The 20,920-nt window shown below is 43.1% G+C and overlaps 1 protein-coding gene across 1 annotated transcript in view; it reads left to right on the top strand.

Annotated features, from left to right (window-relative positions):
• Nucleotides 1-5,656, top strand: part of LOC120914030 (amiloride-sensitive sodium channel subunit gamma-2-like) — a 49,982-nt gene extending 44,326 nt beyond the window's left edge. The window contains exons 10-11 of the mRNA XM_040324460.1: nucleotides 1,324-1,399; nucleotides 5,294-5,656. Of these exons, the coding sequence (XP_040180394.1) occupies nucleotides 1,324-1,399; nucleotides 5,294-5,503 (286 nt within the window). The 3' untranslated portion in view covers nucleotides 5,504-5,656. The remainder of the gene's footprint in view (nucleotides 1-1,323; nucleotides 1,400-5,293) is intronic.
• The last annotated feature ends 15,264 nt before the right edge of the window (nucleotides 5,657-20,920 follow it).

Raw genomic sequence — 20,920 nt, 5'->3', positions numbered from 1 at the left:
CTTTTGGTACTGAAAATGAACCCAGAGCCATAATCGAGATTACCGCCAGGGAGGTTAAAGATGGTGGCAACAGGGTGACAACATGCCTGTGTAAAGTGTGTTAGAACAGCTGCTTGCAGTCTCTGTCAGGGTGCATGTGACAGGGTGATAATGCAAGAGCACCAGTTGGAGACAGGTGTCATCCTATGACAGGAAGTCCCTGAATAAGCACCTTTATGGCAGGATCATCAGGTATTTTTTTTAATTCTTCAGTTTTAAAAGGACCGAAAGAACATTTAATATAAACATTTTAAAGCTTATTTTTTGATTGGGTTTATATCTACTTTAGGAGTCCATTCACATGAGCGTCCTTTTGTTTCATCAGTTCAGTGACGTTTTTTTCAAAGAAAAAACGGATTAGTTTACATCAGTTTCTTATCAGTTTCTCATCGGTTTCTCATCAGGTTCTTATCAGTTTTGCAGTAAATCAGTTGTACACCAGTTGTTTTACATCCACTACCAATGCAAAAATGGATGCAAAACACAACGTTCATCTGTTTACATTCGTTTTTAAAGGAAGGAAAATGGAGCTTCCATTTCCAATCAGGTCCGTCTGTTTTTCAGTCGGACCTGATCAGAGCCTCCATTCACTCCTGAGGAGCGGTGTCAGCAGTGACATGTCGTTGACTCCCCCTGCTATCCGATCCGATCCTGTCCGTGAAATACAGACAGACGGAGACCCCATTTTCCATCCGTCTGGAGGATCGCATTGGGTGAAAGCGCACAGGCGATCCGTTTTCATCCGTTTTTTCCATAGAGGAGAGCAGGGCTCTGACAGGTCTGTCTCTGCACAGTGAGCGCAGACGAACCTGTCATCTTCCTGCTCAGCGGACCGCCCGTGTGAAAGGACTCTTAAGCCTCGTACACACGATCGGATATCTGATGGAATCTAATCCGATGGATTTTTTCATTGGATATCCGATGAAGCTGACTTTCATCAGTCTTGCCTACACACATCAGTCAGAAATCCGACCGTGCCAAAACGCGGTGACGTAAAACACTACGACGTGCTGAAAAAAATGAAGTTCAATGCTTCCGAGCATGCGTCGACTTGATTCTGAGCATGGGTGGATTTTTGACCGATAGACTTCCACACAGACGATCGTTTTCTATCAGTTTTTTATCCATAAATTTAAAACATGTTCTATTTTTTTTTCACCGGTCTGTTTTCATCGGACATACCGATTGTGTGTACAGGGCTTTAGTCTGTTCAATTAGCCACTAAATGGTGTCATTTTAAGGGTGCCCATGAATAAAGGTTTTACCTCTTATCTGTTTCCACAGAGATAACTTTGTGAAAGTTGTGGTGTATTTCAAACAGCTAAATTTTGAAATGATAGAAGAGGAGCCCTCAATGACGGTAATTATCATTATTATAAGTAGAGTAAAGTACAAGGGGCTCAGTTCACAAGACTAAAACTCAAAGCGTTTGTTACAATAACACTTCATATTCCTGATAGGTGTCTGCTGTGCCATGTACTTGTATGAAAAAGTATTCTGTTATCTTTGTATTGATTCATTTCTGTGAAATCCCTGGTGTTCCTGCTGGTCCCTCTGCTTTCCTATTAAAAACTGACCACACTAAATAGAAGAGAACAACGTGGTCAGTTCTCTAGCTGCGCTGGGAACTCAGCCTTCTCTCCTCCAATGATCAGACTTGTCCTGACCCCCGCCCCCCACAGCCATTCACTGGGAAGCTCAGTGTGCTTCTGCTTCTCATACCCTCAGCTCTTATGCAGCTGAGAACATGGGGGAATGTGATCACTTATAAAAAAGGGAAAAAAAGGTATTTCGATATTTTTTATCTATATAAAAATGTTTTGCCTTTCATTTCTATTTTAAGCCGAATGGGTTGTTTTACAAGGTGATTGTTTACAATCACGTTAAGGATAAGGATACTAAAAGGGCAATGAAAAAAGAAGTAGCAAATAAATAAAAATAAAAATAATAATATAGCATATACAATTGCTACACAAGCCAACTTGTAATTATTTTGTCCTTTTCAAGAAGCAGCAATGTAATTTTCTTTAAAATTCAATACAATATGGCACCCTTGAGGCGTTCTGTACAAAGTTGATGTACAGAACCCCCCTCAGAAATATCAGTTCCTGCTTGTGTGATAAGCTCCCTGATTTTCCAAAAAGTCACATTTTAGGCATCTTCTGCAACAAAAATTTGTCATTTTTAGTGTGATACTCTCAAAGGGTCACTAAAGGATTATTTTTTTTTAGCTAAATAGCTTCCTTTACCTTACTGCAGTCCTGGTTTTATGTCCTCATTGCTCGTTTTTGCTCTGATGTTGCTGTAAAACTGCTCTGTTCTGGACACTTCCTGGTTGTCTGGCTCCGTATGAAAAAAGTCATTGTAGAGTTTAGTTTGGTTTTCCTAGCCATGACTCTCTATGGCACTGTCCAGCACAGAGGCATAAAATAACATGCAAAGACCAAACTACTTTCAGTTTCGTTTTTGCATCTAAGAGGCACATTATATGATTGATTTTGATCTATTTTTAATCGTTTTTAAAAGGAATCAGTTAACTATTATGTCTCTATACCCTGTAAACAGTCAACCTTGTGAGTGTATTTATTTTTTATACATTAAAGGGGTTGTAAAGGTTTGTTTTTTATTTTCTAAATAGGTTCCTTTTAAGCTAGTGCATTGTTGGTTCACTTACCTTTTCCTTCCATTTCCCTTCTAAATGTTTTTTTTTCTTTGTTTTCTTTGTCTGAATTTCTCACTTCCTGTTGCTCCTCAGTAAGCTGTTCTGGCTGACTAACCCCCAGCCAGAACTGCTTGGATGATGAGGGCAAGCTTACTGAGGAGGAACTGGAAGTGAGAAATTCTGACAAAGAAAAAAAAACATTTAGAAAGGAAATCGAAGGAAAAGGTAAGTGAACCAACAATGCACTAGTGTAGCGCCTGTGTACTTTCAGTACAGGTGCTATGTCAAATTATTTTGCTCTCATTCAATATGATTCATTAAATTAGGTTTCTGTCCGGCTGGACTGTCCTGTGGTTTCACCCTGTGTTCCAAAGATACCGTTCCAACTTTGGATAGCTGGTGGCGCCAGAGGGGTCCAGGGAAAGGCGCTTTCTGCCAGCAGCCAATCACAGGAGTTTCGCCCTCGCGGGGCATGCTGGGGGAGGGTACTTCTAGGGCAGACGCCATTTTGTGGGGTCTTTTTTCGCTGGTTCCGTGCTACGCGGAGTTCCCAGTTTTGGGCCCTCATGGCCCGAAGCAACTAAAATTGCAAAGGGGCACCAGTGACTTACTGGGTCCCCACACTTCATGAGGAAGATCCCAAGCGAGTTGTGCTGTTCGATGGGAAGTCAGTCTGAGGTGAGCCCGAAGGCAGGCAATCCAACAGGGCCTAGACAATCCATCGGGGATCACGGTGATCGTACACTGACAGTTTGCTCAATGGCAACCTGTTAGTCGGTGACCTTATGGAAAAAAGACTACCCGAGGGAGATTCAGGCAAAATTGTATTTACTGAGAGGATTCGCTCTACTATCTTCGTTCCTGAGCAAAGGGCCTGTGACAGAGGTTCCACTTCTAATTGCAAATTTCGCTAGAGCCAAGTCAGTGGCAGAGACTTGTTCCTTCTCAGAAGTTCCAAGTGATACTCTGGCTGCCAGGTCGGTGTGAGAGTCCTGTCCAGGTACACTTCACCCACTCCGTCTGGAGTGGCGACGTGAGTTAAAGTCCCATTGGAGGCAGGACTGCTTTCGTCTATCTATAGGCATGAATCTGCAAATTCTCCTTTCACCAACCTATCTCTGTCTATCTCAAGTTAACTGTTTGCCATGTTGGGCAAGTAAATAAAGCACAGAAAATGACACTCTGCTGTTTGGACATTCCGTTACTCCATCATCATCCCTAGACACATCACAGAGGTAACATAATCATGCCGTCCCAATCTAACCAGCGGCTCCTGAGGGGGTAGAGCTACACTAGCTTAAAGGAACCTATTTAGAAAATAAAAAACAAACCTTTACAACCCCTTTAGAAAATATTTAGGGGCCGATCCACAGAGAGAGTACGCTGGCGTACTTTCAAATTTCCCGCGTCGTATCGTTGTTTTGAATCCTCAAAACAAGATACAACGGCATCTGGGTTAGATCTGACAGGCGTACGTCTTCGTACGCCTTCGGATTTAAGATGCAATTCTTCGGCGTCCACTGGGTGGCGTTCCCTTCGTTTTCCGCCTCGGGTATGCAAATTAGCTATTTCCAACGATCCACGAATGTACGAGCGGCCGGCGCATTCCTTTACGTTGTCTCTAGTCGGCTTTTTCCAGCGTATAGTTAAAGCTGCTGTTTCGTGGCGTATAGTTAGACCTGCCATGTTAAGTATGGCCGTCGTTCCCACGTTTATTTCGAATTTTTTTGTTTGTTTGCGTAAGTCGTCCGTGAATCGGGATGGACGTAATTCACGTCTATGTTAAAAAAAATGACGTCCTTGCGACGGAGCATGCGCAGTTCATTCTGCGCGGGGACGCGCTTCATTTAAATGAAACACGCCCCCTAATCGCCGATTTGAATTACACGCCGTTACGCCGCCAGAGATAGACTACGCCGCCGTAACTTACGGTGCAAAATCTTTATGGATTCTAACCAAGGACAAGTAAGTTACGGCGGCGTAGCGTATCTCTGATACGCTGCGCGGATGCAGATCTCTGTGGATCTGCCCCTTAATGTTTATAAATGTAGGGTGTGGCTGGAATCCATATTTTGTGGGGACAGGAGTTTTGCACATGTGCATACTTGTTAATCTTCCATAGCCAGATAAGGAAGTAAACTTATAATCTTATATTTCAACAGCCTTTAATTTTCAAGGGATATGCTGCTTTTAAAGTAGATAACACTTTTTTATTTTAGAGTGTGGATGGCTTGGAACTTTTGTCAATGCTGTCTGTGTGTACCCATACAGGAAGTTTGCCTTCACTTCCTGCCCCCAGCAATGTCAGAAAACAAGATTAAATCCAGCCAAAGTAAAGAGAAATCTCACCTTTGACGTTGTCCCTGGACAACTAGATCTCTTCATTCGCTTCCTCTCCCTGGTGAACACTGAAACATTTGATCTGCACTCTCTTTTTGGGGTTTGAATCTGAGGGTATAAGAAACATAACATGGCATTAGGTCATTCACAAAAAAAAAAAATTAAATAGCAGTTGGGTGGATTGGCCCTTTAATGAATGCATGTATAAACGTTACCATTGATAACAGAATGATGGATGTTTCTCTCTTCTAGGAAATCAATCTAATTTCTAACATGGGGGGCTTGGTTGGCCTTTGGGTGGGCTTCTCAGTTTGCACCCTAGCGGAGTTCTTTGAATTATTCCTCGATGTCCTTCTTCTCTTTATTCGGAGGTGTATGAGGACAGTGAACAAGGAAGGCTACTCCAACCCTTATATGCAAAAACAGAGTCCCATCTATCTACAAAGAACCACCAAATTCTAAGCAGAAGAATGGAAAAAAGAGGACCACAGTGTTGGAGACATATTATAAAGAACCATCAACGCATTCATATGTCCGCAGTGTGTTGTTTTCTCCTTCATTTGTGCTTAATATTTACACCAGCTGACAAAAGAATGTAACATATATGCAATGACATAGACAAAAGACATAGTGGACCTAATCACCCTTAAACAAAAAGGCAAATAATGCTATGAAATCTGTTAAAGGGACTTATGAAGCCTTTACAAACGCCTTACCCAACAAATGTAATTTATAAGGGAATATAGCCTTAAAAAGTCTGAAAGTAAATATTTTGTGTGTGATGGGTTTATAGCAAAAGTTACTCAGGCTGAAAATATGTTTGTCAAAAGTCTATTTTAGGTGTAATAAATTAATATTTTGGGTGTGATAAGTCTATGTCAAAAGTCTATCATGCAAGAAATGTGTGTGCGGAAATTTTGCCGCGAAAGTTGTGCCGCGTACACACGGTCGGAATTTCCGACAACAAATGTTCGATGTGAGCTTTTGTTCGGATATTCCAACCATGTGTAGGCTCCACCGGACATTTGCTGTCGGAATTTCCGCCAAGAAAAAATTGAGAGCTGGTTCTCAATTTTTCCGACAGCAGAAGTTCTTGGAGGAAATTCCGATGCACAAAACTATGCAAACTCGGAATCAATTCGACGCATGCTCTGAATCATTTAATTTATTTTTTCTCGGCTCGTCATAGTATTGTACGTCACCGCGTTCTTGACGTTCGGAATTTTCGACAAGATTTGTGTGACCATGTGTATGCAAGACAAGTTTAAGCCAAAATGCCGTCGGTTTTGTTGTCGGAATTTTCGATCGTGTATATGCAGCATAAGTTTTTAAAGCCAACAACAAACTAAGCATGGTATGGATGATTGAGCAAACTTTCCAAATTTCTAATTGCTACATTAAGCTTAGTCATGTAGGGGGATATGTTCACTCATTGAGCATCCAGGGGAATTATATTTCATAATTTTTTTACACAAAAGTCAGATTCTATCAAAAGAATAATGCTGTCATGGAAAAGTATGACATTTTTTTATTTCTTCCGTATTTATATACAAATTACAGTCCATTGGCATTCATGGGCACATATATTTTCCTAGCTGTAGGTACTCAAGAATACAGGCTATCTACTGTCAATACATAGATTTGGGTGAGCACCAGTGGATTGAACCCATCAATGTCTTAGGTTCTGCACATTCCAGTTTCAGATTTTACTGAGTAGTCCAGGCCATTGCTCTCTACAAAGGTGTCACTCTTTCACCTCTGTTTTAAACATAATTTATAAGAAGATTCATGTCGTCATTTGGTAAAAAGCAACATAATTTGGGCAAGAGTGAGCACTGCAGTGAAAATATCTCACCAAAGGGCTCGCCAAGTCATATAAGAAGCCAGCATGTAAGTTGATTTTCCAGCAACCAAACTAATTGAAATAATGTATAAAAAGAATACTAAAGTTAAAATGGACCTTGGCCCAAACATACAAGGTCTTCCTATTAGAACTGGCCCTCCTTCCCCAGTAAAGAAATCACGGCGTATAGGTGGTTAAAAACTGTACCTGTAAGTAAAAAAGTTAAAAACTTACCTTACCTCCATCTTCCACCATAGTGCCTATATAAACATGGCGTCGTGTTCTTGTTGGGGAAATCCTTAGGGAATGCAGAGCAGCCCAAATATTGTTAGAGGACGCTAATGTACTGGGCTGAAGATTCTTCTTGCTAAATTTTGGGTACTCATTGTTACCTAGGAAGCTTCACATAAGGGTAATGAAGGACAGGTGTTGGCTTAAAGTGGAGTTCCACCCATAAATATAACATTACATCAGTAGTTTTAAAAAAATGTCATTAGTCCTTTGCGAAAAAAAAATAATTGTTTAGATGCCTTCAAAGTGTTGTTGCTAGGCAGAATAGTTAATCTTCCCACTTCCTGCACCTAGGTGCTTAATGCTTCCTAACCTACACCGCACAGACTCCTGGGAATGTAGTGGGTGTAACTTTCCAGGAGTCTGTGCATTCCCCAGTCTCAAAGAATCATGTGACTTGGACAGCACAGGTGCTGAAACCTGATCTGACACTGCTTGTGCAGCACTGAGCATGTGCGAGATTTGCAAGGCTGAAATCCAGGAAGTCATACAGTCTGGCTTCATGATGCACACACTTAAGATGGCCCCAGTCAACAACCTAACAAAACGGACCTTAGTTTACAGACTAACTTTACTAGAATACATTAAGCTTGTGTATTACAGGGGTATTTATATTTAAAAAGTAAAATTGTGGCCGGAACTCCGCTTTAATATAAACAATTTTTTTTCATTAAAGGCACAGTTTCAAACCACCTATATGCAGCAATTTTTACAGGGGGAGGATATACATTTTTATTCACCCTCTATTTTCAGGGTAAAAAAGTGAGTGTTATACACCAATAAATACAGTATTTATTACAAGTACTTTTATAGGGCCATCAATTCATGCATCGCTTTACACGTACAGTATATTATACATTCACACGAGTCCCTGCCCTCAATAAGCTTACAATAAGGTCCCTAACTCACATTCATACACACTACGGCCAATTTGGACAGGAGCCAATTAACCTACCAGCATGTCTTTGGAGTGTGGGAGGAAAGCCATGCAGGCATATGGAGAACATGCAAACTCCAGGTAGTGCCATGGTTGGGATTTGAACAGACAACCCTAGGGCTACTAGGTGGAAATGCTACCCGAAGATATAAAATTCTAATTCTTCCAGAAACCTAGAATTGTCACAATTAAAAAATGCTACCCGAAGATATAAAATTCAAATTCTTCCAGAAACCTAGAATTGTCACAAATGTCATAATTTTCCAGCAATTGCATGTTAAAAAAAAATTGCCATTTTGTATCAGCAATTGTTAGATAAATATTTTGTAGGGACTGTATAGGAACCTTAATGCTGTCAAAAATTTGCTTTGCAACATCTTTTGAGAGGATGTTAGCTAATATGATGACTTTTGTCTAATGACTAGGTCAGAGATTAGGTTTTGGATCCTTGAGCCATACTTTATCTGTTATGTGCATTGTAATTTTGTTTAATTAAGATTAATTTGTAGAATGATAGAAATAAAGCTATTTATATACAAATGTATGAGTTTAGTGTCTGTCCTGTTCCACTTATCTTTTGGTGTTTTCAATTATGTATAGAAAGTAAGCAGGGCTCAAGTCCTGCGGGAACGGGTGGGAACGGAGTTCCTGCACTTTTTTCACAGCAGGAACTCAGTTCCCTTTGCAGGACTAGAGCAGCCGAGCCGCCCGAACCAATCCTTCACTAAGCGGCGATGCCCAGCTCGAGTCACTGTCAGGGGCAGGTGAACCTTAGTAATCCTTTATGTTACTGGCCACTTTCTTTATATGGATTCATCAGGTAGTGTGCGGGTATTCCGTCACTTCCTCGATGCCGCAATGTCTCCTGGGAGCTTTTTTCATTGTTCCCAGGAGACATTGCGGAGGTCTGCCGCGAGTTATCGCGGGATTTAGAAAGAACTTGCGGGTTATTATCTTGGGTGGGAGTTCCCACATTTTTCCCCCAGGACTTGACCCCTGAAAGTAAGTGTATATAATCTATGTGCATGTTCCCCGTAAAACTTAGGGTGTACTCACACTGGGTGGGCAGTGGGCACAGTTAAACCAAACTGTGACCTAGTTTGATTGCTCCCCCTTCTCGCTCCCAAGCTGGTCAGAGGTCACACTGTGCTTTAAAATAATTGTTCCTAGGCATGCTTACATCATTAAAGATTAAAGAAATTTTTTTTTTAACATTAGATTGAGGCTAATTTTACTAAGCAGAATCAGGTGTTTTTTTTTTTTAAATGAATGCAGTACTTACCGTTTTAGAGATCGATGTTCTCCGTGGCTTCCGGGTATGATCTTCGGGACTGGGCGTTCCTATTTGATTGATTGACAGGCTTCCGACGGTCGCATACAGCGCGTCACCAGTTGCCGAAAGAAGCCGAACGTCGGTGCGGCTCTATACGGCGCCTGCGCACCGACGTTCGGCTACTTTCGGGAACTCGTGACGCGCTGTATGCGACCGTCGGAAGGCTGTCAATCAAATAGGAACGCCCAGTCCCGCAGCCCATACCCGGAAGCGGCGGGAGAACATCGATCTCTAAAACGGTAAGTACGGCATTCATTTTAAAAAAAACACCCGATTCTGCTTAGTAAAATTAGCCTCAATCTAATGTTAAAAATAGATTTTTTGGGTGAACCTCCACTTTAACTCTGCTAACCAGAGTACAATTCTTCAGCGTGATCTATAGTGACATCTGTTTTCAGGCACAGTTTGTGCTCAAATTGAAGCAAATCATACTAGACTCCAAGTAAACCATGCCCAAAACCACGTTTTCCAGGTCTTCCCACAGGTTGCCATTGCCAGTTGAGCCTGTCCCCCTTACAACTTCTACACCAGGGGTGTCCAAACTTTTTTCAAAGAGGGCCAGATTTGATGAAGTGAACATGCGTGAGGGCCGACCATTTTGCCTGACATTCATTGAACCATAAACATTTGGTCTAAGTGTGTTGCCAGGAATGCATCACCATTGCCAGGAATGCATCACCATTGCCAGGAATGCACTCACCATTGCCAGGAATGCAGCACCATTGCCAGAAATGCACTCACCATTGCCAGGAATACGCTCACCATTGCCAAGAATGCACCCAAGAGCGCCAAAGATTATCTACAGGAAAATTTCCTGTTTACACGGCGGCCTCTTTAATAGAAATTCCCGTCTCCTTTGATGGACAGAACAGTCGTCCAATGGCAGCACCGTAGATGGGACTTCCTATTACAGAGGCTGGCCGTAAACAGGAAATTCTCCTGTGTGTGTGTACGGTGCTTGTCCCGCCTCCTCCCTGTCCTCCAATGCATATACATCTTTGTGGCTCCGACGCTGGGAGCGTCGGGGCCACAAATGATATATATGTCCAAACAACCAGGCGGGCCGTTCAAAACAGGAACGTGGGGCGCGAATGGCCCGCGGGCCGAACTTTGGACATGCCTGTTCTACACGGTCTCTATTACTCATATATTATACGTATTGTCAGTAAGTAAAGTGACCTGGAAACAATTCACTATGATCAAAGCATACAGATATTAGTTTATTAAGTGTTTGCACATTTTCAAACTATACTGTACATGTGACAGCTGCTAATAATAAGGTAGATGCGTGCATTTTATGCATATCTTCTGTGCCTAGTTAAAGGATCTAGCGTTCACAGGTGCTGAGGACCATCCATGTTCATCCACCGCTTACATTGACAATCAGTTTGCCAGCCACTTTTGTTCAGTTGCTTTAGTTTCTGCCCAGCCTCCAGCTTAGTGTTTTGTTATTTAGATTGTATCTCAAGCTAAAGTGTTAGCATTCTGTTTATACAGACCGGCGCAACAACCATTTTCATATGGTATGCTATCGTTAGAACCTTTTGCCACAATTCAAATAGCTGAGTACAACGCATCACTCTAAAACAAGGATTTTCAGGTGGGTGGTCTCTCAATGAGAAGATCAATACAACACAGAAGGGGGCGAGTGGGGGGCGAGGGACCAGTAGCTGAAGTTGGACCCGACGCCACCCACCCAATGGTTTGGGAGGGACTATCTCGGTACTGATGAAATTGCATAAAACATAATAATGTAAAAAAGTTTATTGATGTATAAAAATTGCAGAACAGATAAAAACACTTCAATGATTGGTCAAACGTCGACTAGTTTCGCGGGGTTGCCGCTTCGTCAGGACTGCCAATCTATAGAGTAATGCAATAAAAATTTGTAACAAACATCAGCTATACAATAAACAAATAATAAAAAACATTGATAATCGCTTACCAAATGAGTCAATTGATAATATGCGGAAACCAGGCGGCCCAGGGGGTTCCCCCCGCGGCGGACAAGGGGATGGTTGGTTGTGGAGATCTGGGTGTAGATAAAAGTAATATGTATATACATATATGTATTGGGCCTCATCAATACAACACACAAAGATTCTAATTTATTTCATGAATCCATAAAATCAAATCAAAATCCAATTTTTAAAAATCATATACAAGTACACACAGTATGAGAATTGTCACAGAACATCAACCCCATCAAATATATTTCTAGACAATGATGTCTCTATCCCACTTTGTTTATAAGGTGCCAATTAGATGACTATATAATATTGATGAACAATCCACAGACAGGAATCTGAAGCATTTCACCCAAATGGCCTTCTTCAGGGACCTACCCTCCCTCAATATCCCCGTGGTTAAGTAGAGTGAATGGGAAGCCTTATTCTGTCATACCAAAAAAAACATGACGCATACAGAGTGATATGGTTCAATTGTGGTTCTCTTGGCAGCTATATTCCTAACCTACCTACTTTAACATAATCTTTCCAACTAACTATGGTTATTGTGGGTGTTTTTCGCAGGCGCATGCTCCTCTACCGCCTGGAGGGTGTCAATAATGTGGCTCCTTGCAAGCTCTCCTGGGTGGGCTTTCCGCCTTTGGGTTGATGGGGGCAGCCTAGGCCCCTCCGTATTATCCAGCGGCTCTCAAGATTCATTATTCCTTGTTTTAGCTGTATTTATATTACTATAGCAGATGTATGTTGATATGTTCTCCTTCATCTTTTTTGAGCCTATGTAATTAATATTTTTTAGAAACTTTGTCCCCCTGAAGAGACCCAGCTGGTCGAAACGCGTCGGGGCTCAACAATTTACATTAACACGAAATTATGATATGTATAACGATTGTTATTTACTGCATCAAGGAATGTGTTTCTGTACTACTATATTTGTCATATGTATAGCTTTTTTACTCATTGTGGTATCCGAGATTCTTGGTAATAAATACTTGTTTTTACATCTACTACCCACTCCAATTTTTTACATTGCTGCCTAAAAGCCCAACTGGGGAACCTCTTTCTTTCGTGCAATTTCATGGCGAGCAGCTCTTTTCGTCTCCTTTAACCACTTAAGGACCGGACAAATATGCAGCTAAATGACCCAAGGGGTTTTTACAATTCGGCACTGCATCGCTTTAACAGACAATTGCGCGGTCGTGCGACGTGGCTCCCAAACAAAATTAGCGTCCTTTTTTCCCCACACATAGAGCTTTCTTTTGGTGGTATTTGATCACCTCTGCGGTTTTTATTTTTTGCGCTATAAACAAAAATAGAGCGACAATTTTGAAAAAAAACCCAATATTTTTTACTTTTTGCTATAATACATATCCCCCAAAAACATATCTAAAAAAAATTTTTCCCTCAGTTTAGGCCGATACGTATTTGTTTACCTATTTTTGGTAAAAAAATCGCAATAAGCGTTTATCGATTGGTTTGCGAAAAATTTATAGCATTTACAAAATAGGGGATAGTTTTATTGCATTTTTATGAATTATTATTTTTTTACTACTAATGGCGGCGATCAGCGATTTTTTTCGTGACTGCGACATTATGGCGGACACTTCGGACAATTTTGACACATTTTTGGGACCATTGTCATTTTCACAGCAAAAAATGCATTTAAATTGCATTGTTTATTGTGAAAATGACAGTTGCAGTTTGGGAGTTACACAGGGGGCGCTGTAACATTTAGTGTTCACTTTGTGTGTGTATACAACTGTAGGGGGGTGTGGCTGTGGACTGACGTCATCGATCGAGTCTCCCTTATATAAGGGATCACTTGATCGATACGCCGCCACAGTGAAGCACGTGGAAGTCGTGTTTACATACGGCTCTCCCCGTTCTTCAGCTCCGGGGAGCGATCGCGACGGAGCGGCTATAAATGAATAGATGCGCCGTCGTCCCGGATCGCTCCCCGAGGGGATCCGACCGGACCCCCGACCCACGTCTAGGCAGGCACGTACAGGTACGTTGATGTGCCTGTCCGTGCCATTCTGCCGACGTATATCTACATAAGCGGGCGGGAAGTGGTTAACATGTGTCATTTTCCCTATCACCCTATACAACCTTGCCTTTTTGATGTTAAGGCAGAAAATGAAGCTCTGAAAAACTGCACCTAGAATTTTACATTGGCAAGTACTGTATATATCAACTAAGCTAAAGGGATATTAAACCCCAAAACAATAATGTAATATATTGCAGCTTACCATTCCTTAATAGTGGTGGCTGAATTTGTTTTATTTTTAGGCGTTATTTTTTTTTTCACCTAGTGATCTGGCCAGTAATATACAGTACTTTCTGTTTTATGATGTCTTCACTCTGGATGGAGGAGCCAATGAGCCACCTTTGGACATCAGCATTTGGGGAGAGAATAGTATTAAAGATGGAGTTCCAGCCAGGGTGAAAACAAATTCAAAGTCAGCAGCTACAGTATTTGACTTTAACCACTTCCATACAGGGCACTTACGCACCTACCCACCCAAGCCAATTTTCAGCTTTCAGCGCTGTCGCAATTTGAATGGCAATTGCGCGGTAATGCTACACTGTACTCAAACAAAATTGGCGTCCTTTTTTCCCCACAAATAGAGCTTTCTTTTGGTGGCATTTGATCACCTCTGCGATTTTTTTTTTGGCGCAACAACTAATAAAAAGACAGAAAATTTTGAAAAAAATTACGTTTTTATATTTTTCTGTTAATTGTTTTGTAAATAAGTACGTTTTCTCTTTCAATTACGGGCACTGATATGGCGGCACTGATGGGCACCGATGAGATGTCACTGATGGACATCGATGAGGTAGTACTGATGGGCATCGATGAGGTGGCACTGATGGGCACTGATTGGCGGCGCTGGTATACGGCACTGATGGGCACTCATAGGTGGCACTGATGGGCACTCATAGGCGGCACTGATGGGCACTGATGGGCGGCACTGATGGGCACTCATGGGCAGCACTGATGGGCACTCATAGGCTGCACAGATGGGCACTCATGGGCGGCACTTATGGGTGGCACTGATGGGTACTTATGGGTGTCACAGATGGGCACTGATAGGTGGGCACTGGGCTTGGATGGGCACTGTGGGGTGGCACTGATGGACACTGTGGGGTGGCACTGATGGACACTGTGGGGTGGCACTGATGTATCCATGTTGCCAGTCAGTGCCCATTTGTGGGCACTGATTGGCATTTTTTTTTTTTCATTGCCTTTTTTTTTTTTGCCCCTTTTTTGCCCAGTGTGGGCTTTCCTGGTGGTCCAGTGTGGCTATCCGAGGGGGGGCTGTGCTGATAAACAATCAGTGCGAACCCCCCCTGTCAGGAGAGCCGCCGATCGGCTCTCCTCTACTCGCGTCTGTCAGACGTGAGTGAGGAAAAGCTGATTAACGGCTCTTCCTGTTTACATCGTGATCAGCCGTGGTTGGACACGGCTGATCACGTGGTAAAGAGTCTCCGCCGGAGGCTCTTTACCGAGATCGGAGATGCAGGGTGTCAGACTGACACCCCGCATCACCGATCGCCGCGCTGCGCGCCCCCACTGCGCGCGCGGCATGAAATCGTGCAGGACGTCCATAGACGTCCAGTCAGGATTTCAGAACCACTTCCTGGACGTAAATCCCGTATGGACCGGGCGGGAAGTGGTTAAACAGTAACAGCAAGCTTCTTTTTTTTTTCTTGGGATAAAGATTTGTCTCAACCCTCTAACTGGCACTTTTGCTGAACAGCTTGTTCTGCTAACGGATGCTGAAAAAATGACAGACTTACTGGCCAGATCCCTAGGTAAAAATAAGTGAAAAAAGCAAAAAAAAAAAAAAAAAAAAAAGAATGTGACAGTTAACACACTGTTTTTTCGAAGAACTACGGTCTTATTTCCATATTCTAGAACACGGATCTCCTGAGAAAAACATGTTGGTCAGATCATGTTGACCTTGGCAAGACGCTCCAACTGAAACTGGCACGCTTCATTCCTCAGCTTGGATTCTACAAAGGATCCTGTATTCATAAGAGAAAACACAGCATACTTCACCTTCTAAGTCTGTTACATTTTAAAAACAAAAATTAACTTGATGACATGTTCCAATTACAAAAATACAGGATGGATATTCCGTGATAAATGCTGTATTTATGAATTGATGGGGCTGGGCGGGGGTCGGATTATAACTATTTTACAATCCCAGTCCTATTCATATCATTGGCAACAAGTCTCATTTTACTGGCCAGGCCTGCAAAATATCAGTCAGGTGAGGACTACGTAGGGTTGTCCCGATACCACTTTTTTAGGACCAAGCACAAGTACCGATACTTTTTTTCGTGTACTCGCCGATACCGAATACCGATACTTTTTTTTAAATGCAGCCACGTGTCCCCAAATGCAGCCTTGTGTCCCCAAATGCAGCCTTGTGTCCCCAAATGCAGCCTTGTCCCTTAATTCAGCCATGTCCCTTAAAGGGTCACTAAAGGAATTTTTTTTTTTAGCTAAATAACTTTCTTTACCTTACTGCAGTCCTGGTTTCATGTCCTCATTGCTCGTTTTTGCTTTGATGTTGCTGTAAATCCTCTCTGTTCTGGACACTTCCTGGTTGCCTGTTTCCTGATAACCACAGTACTGGGAGATTTCTCATGGTGGTCACTAATCAAGGAGGTGTGATTACTGTGTGTAAAACGAAACTGTATTGGTGCTGAGGAGTTTTAGACAAAGTATCACTGCTCTCTATTGGCTGACTGCCCTCTATATGCTTTCTGTACATCAGAGAACCAGCAAACAACAGCAAAAACGAAACTACACTACAGGCACATTATATGATTGTTTTTTATCTATTTTTAATCATTTTTAAAAGGAATCAGTTAACTATTATGTCTCTATGCCCTGTAAACAGTCGTTTCAGCTAAAAAAATTTTTTCCTTTAGTGACCCTTTAATTCAGCCATGTCCCTTAATTCAGCCATGTCCCTAATGCAGCCATGTCCCTAATGCAGCCTTGTGTCCCTAAATTCAGCCATGTCCCTAATGCAGCCTTGTGTCCCTAAATTCAGCCATGTCCCTAATGCAGCCTTGTGTCCCTAATGCAGCCTTGTGTCCCTAAATTCAGCCATGTCCCTAATGCAGCCTTGTGTCCCTAATGCAGCCTTGTGTCCCTAAATTCAGCCATGTCCCTAATGCAGCCTTGTGTCCCTAAATTCAGCCATGTCCCTAATGCAGCCTTGTGTCCCTAAATTCGGCCATGTCCCTAATGCAGCCTTGTGTCCCCTAAGACAAAGCCAAGTCAATTGCCCCCCCCCCCCCCCGCCGCTGCCGACATCTAGTTACTATGCACTGGGGTTACACAACAGCTGTCATTTGCATTTGAATAGCTGTGTGTTTCCCCGCCGCGCCGTCCTGTATAGCCCCTCCCCCTTGCCCAGAAACTTTGATAGACAGGTCACCCGTCGTATCAAAGTGCCCGGGCAAGGGGGAGGGGCTATACATGACGGCGCGGCGGGGAAACACACAGCTATTCAAATGCAAATGACAGCTGTTGTGTTCCCCCAGCGCATAGTAACTAGATGTTGGCAGCAGCGGGGGGGGGGGGGGGGGTGGATTGACTTGGCTTTGTCTTAGGCGGCAGCGGCTCTCCTCTCCCCCATACGAGGACTGCTCTGCTCCGCTCTCCGCCCCCTCTCCACCCGCACTCCACCTGCACTCCACCCCCTCTCCACCCGCACTTGGGGAAAAAAAAAAAAAAAGTATTCTATCAGGCATCGGGAGTATTTGCGCGAGTACAAGTAAGTACTCCCGCAAATACTCGGTATCGGTCCCGATACCGATACTAGTATCGGTATCGGGACAACCCTAGTGAGGACCCTAAGATAGATCCTCCCAAAGCTGATATTACCATTACAGGTAGAATCCGGGGGGCACATAATTGTGAAGTGGAAGGAAAAGGATAAAAGGTTTTCAATTTTTTTTACAAATAAATCTGTGAAAAGTGTGGGGTGCATTTGTAGTCAGCCCCTCAAGTCAATGTAGAACCACCTTTCACTGCAATTACAGCTGCAAGTCTTTTCCCTAAAATACTACCAGCTTTGCACATCTAGAGAGTGAAATCTTTGCCCATTCTTCTTTGCAAAATAGATCAAGCTCTGTCAGATTGGATGGAGAGCGTCTGTGAAAAGACATTTTTAAATCTTGCCACAGATTCTCAATTGGATTTAGGTCTGGACTTTGACTGGGCCATTCTAACACATGAATATGCTTTGATCTAAACCATTCCATTGTAGCTCTGGCTGTATGTTTGGGGTTATTATTCTGCTGGAAGGTGAACCTCCTCCCCAGTCTCAAGTCTTTTGCGGACTCTAATGCCGCGTACAGACGGTCGTTTTTTGTGATGAAACAAAACGACGTTTTATGTGATGAAAAAAACTACGTTTTTGAAACTTCATTTTCAAAAACGACGTTGCCTAAACACCATCGTTTTTCAAAATGCTCTAGCAAAGCGCGGTTACGTTCAGCACGTACGACGGCACTCTGTTTCATTGAAGCTCGCTTCATAACCTGCTTCTGAGCATGCGCGGGTTTTAAAACGTCGTTTTCAACGTCGTTTTGCCCACACACTATCATTTTGAAAAAATTTTGAAAAACGACACAAAAAATTCGAGCATGTTCGATTTTTTTTTTGGTCGTTTTTCAAAAGACATAAAACAACGTTTTCCCCACACACGGTCATTTTAAATGAAGTTTTCAAAAACTTTGTTTTTTTTCATCTCAAAAGGCATAAGGCCTCGTACACACGACCGGACATGTCCCCTGAAACTGGTCCGCGGACCAGTTTCAGGGGACAGATCCGATCGTGTGTACAGACTAGCGGACAGATTTCCAGCGGACAAATGTTTCTTAGCATGCTAAGAAACATGTCCGCTGGAAAGCTGTCCGGCGGACATGTCCGCTGGTTAGCACACCTAACCAGCGGACAGATATCTCCCGCATGCGTCAAATGGATTTGACGCATGCGTGGAAGTATTTTACTTCCTGGTTTGGTGACGTGGCGGCGTCAACGTCACCGCCACGTCACCGCGCTGTCTGTCCGCGGTTTGATGGTGTGTACTGCCATCAGACCGAAATCTCCAAGCGGAAATGTCCGATGAAAAAGGTCCGATGGTGTGTACGAGGCCTAACAGGTTTTCTTCTAAGATTGCTCTGTATTTTGCTCCATCCATATTCCCATCAACTCTGACCAGATTCCCTGTCCCTTCTGAAGAAAAGCATCTCCACAGCATGATGCTGCCACCACCATGTTTCACAGTGTGGATGGTGTGTTCAGGGTGATGTGCAGTGTTTGTTTTCCACCACACATAGCGTTTTGCTTTTAGGTCAAAAAGTTAAATTTTGGTCTCATCTGACCAGAGCACCTTCTTCCACATGTTTGTTGTGACCCCCACGTGGATTTTCGCAAACTGCAAATGGGACTTCTTATGGCTTTCTTTCAACAATGGCTTTCTTCTTGCCACTCTTCCATAAAGGCCAGATTTGTGGAGTGCACGACTAATAGTTCCACAGGACTGTGGACAGATTCTCTCACGTGAGCTGTGGATCTCTGCAGCTCCTCCAGAGTTACCATGAGCCTCTTGGCTGCTTCTCCTTGCCCGTCAGTTAAGGTGGACAGCCATGTCTTGGTAGGTTTGCAGTTGTGCCATACTCTTTCTATTTTCGGATGATGGATTGAACAGTGTTCCGTGAGATGTTCAAAACTTGGGATATTTTTTATAACCTAACCCTGCTTTAAACTTCACAACTTTTATCCTTGACCTGTCTGGTGTGTTCCTTGGCCTCCTTGATTCTGTTTGTTCACTAATGTTCTCTAACAACCCTCTGAGGGCTTCACAGAACAGCTGTATTTATACTGAGATTAAGTTACACACAGGTGGACTCTATTTACTGATCAAATGACTTCTGAAGGCAATTGGTTACACTAGATTTTAGTTAGGGGCATCAGAGTAAAGGGGGCTGAATACAAATACACACCACACTGTTCACATATGTATTTGTAAAAAAAACATTGAAAATCATTTATAAATTTCCTTCCACTTCACAATTATGTGCCACTTTGTTGGTCTATCACATAAAATCCCAATAAAATACATTTATGTTTTTGGTTGTAACATGAGAAAATGTGGAAAATTACAAGGGGTATGAATACTTTATCAAGACACTGTACATTGCAGAGGTGACATTTTCTGTGCTATACTTATGTCACAGGTAGATCTTTCATGTGCAATGCCAAGCTGGAGGACCACAAACCTTGATCAGCCCACTTATGATATGTTTCTTATCACTTTACATTTCTTTGCACCTATCAGGCCACACTTAGGCCCCATACACACGATAGAATCCATCCGCTGAAAAATCCCAGCGAATGGGTTTCAGCGGATAGATCCTATGGTGTGTACACTCCAGCGGATCTGTTTCCGCTGATATTTCTCCCCTGGGATGGATTCCAGCAGATCGGATATTTGCTGACATGCCAAACAAATCCATCTGCTGGAGTCCATCCCAACGGATGGATCCGCTGGTCTGTATAGACTCACCGGATCCATCCGTCCGAAGGGATCCCCCGCATGCGTCGTAATGATTCGACGCATGCGTGGAATTCCTTATATGACAGCGTCGCGCACGTCGCCGCGTCATAATCGCGGCGACGGCGCGACACGTCATCGCCAGAGGATTTCGGCGCAGATTTCAATGCGATGGTGAGTACACTCCATCGCATGGAAATCCGCACAAATCCTCGAGAGGATTTATCCGCGGAAACGGTCCGCTGGACTGTATTCGCGGATAAATCCTCTCGTGTGTATGGGGCCTTACACTTGAGGTTGGGGGGCCATAATCATACATTTCCGCACGCATTGCCAGGAACATGCAAAAAACATGCATCGTACTTACAATGCCATTATTTCTTAACCACTTCCATACCAGGCACTTACGCACCTTCCCGCCCAAGCCAATTTTCAGCTTTCAGCGCTGTCGCACTTTGAATAGCAATTGCGCGGTCATGCTACACTGTACCCAAATAAAATTGGCGTCCTTTTTTCCCCACAAATAGAGCTTTCTTTTGGTGGTATTTGATCACCTCGATCAACTAAAAAAAGACTGAAAATTTTGAAAAAAAATTACATTTTTATTTTTTTCTGTACATTTTTTTGTAAATAAGTAAGTTTTCTCTTTCAATTACGGGCACTGATATGGCGGCACTGATGGGCACAGATGAGGTGGCACTGATTGGCGGCGCTGGTACGGGGCACTGATGGGAACTCATAGGCGGCACTGATGGGCACACATAGGCGGCACTGATGGGCACACATAGGCGGCACTGATGGGCACTCATGGGCGGCACTGATGGGCAATCATGGGCGGCACTGGGCACTCATAGGTGGCACAGATGGGCACTCATGGGCGGCACTTATGGGTGGCACAGATGGGCACTGTGGGGTGGCACTGATGG

This window comes from Rana temporaria, chromosome 9 (genome assembly GCF_905171775.1).
Source record: "Rana temporaria chromosome 9, aRanTem1.1, whole genome shotgun sequence".
NCBI classification, from domain to species: Eukaryota; Metazoa; Chordata; class Amphibia; order Anura; family Ranidae; genus Rana; species Rana temporaria.
This window is presented reverse-complemented; position numbering and strand designations above follow the sequence as displayed.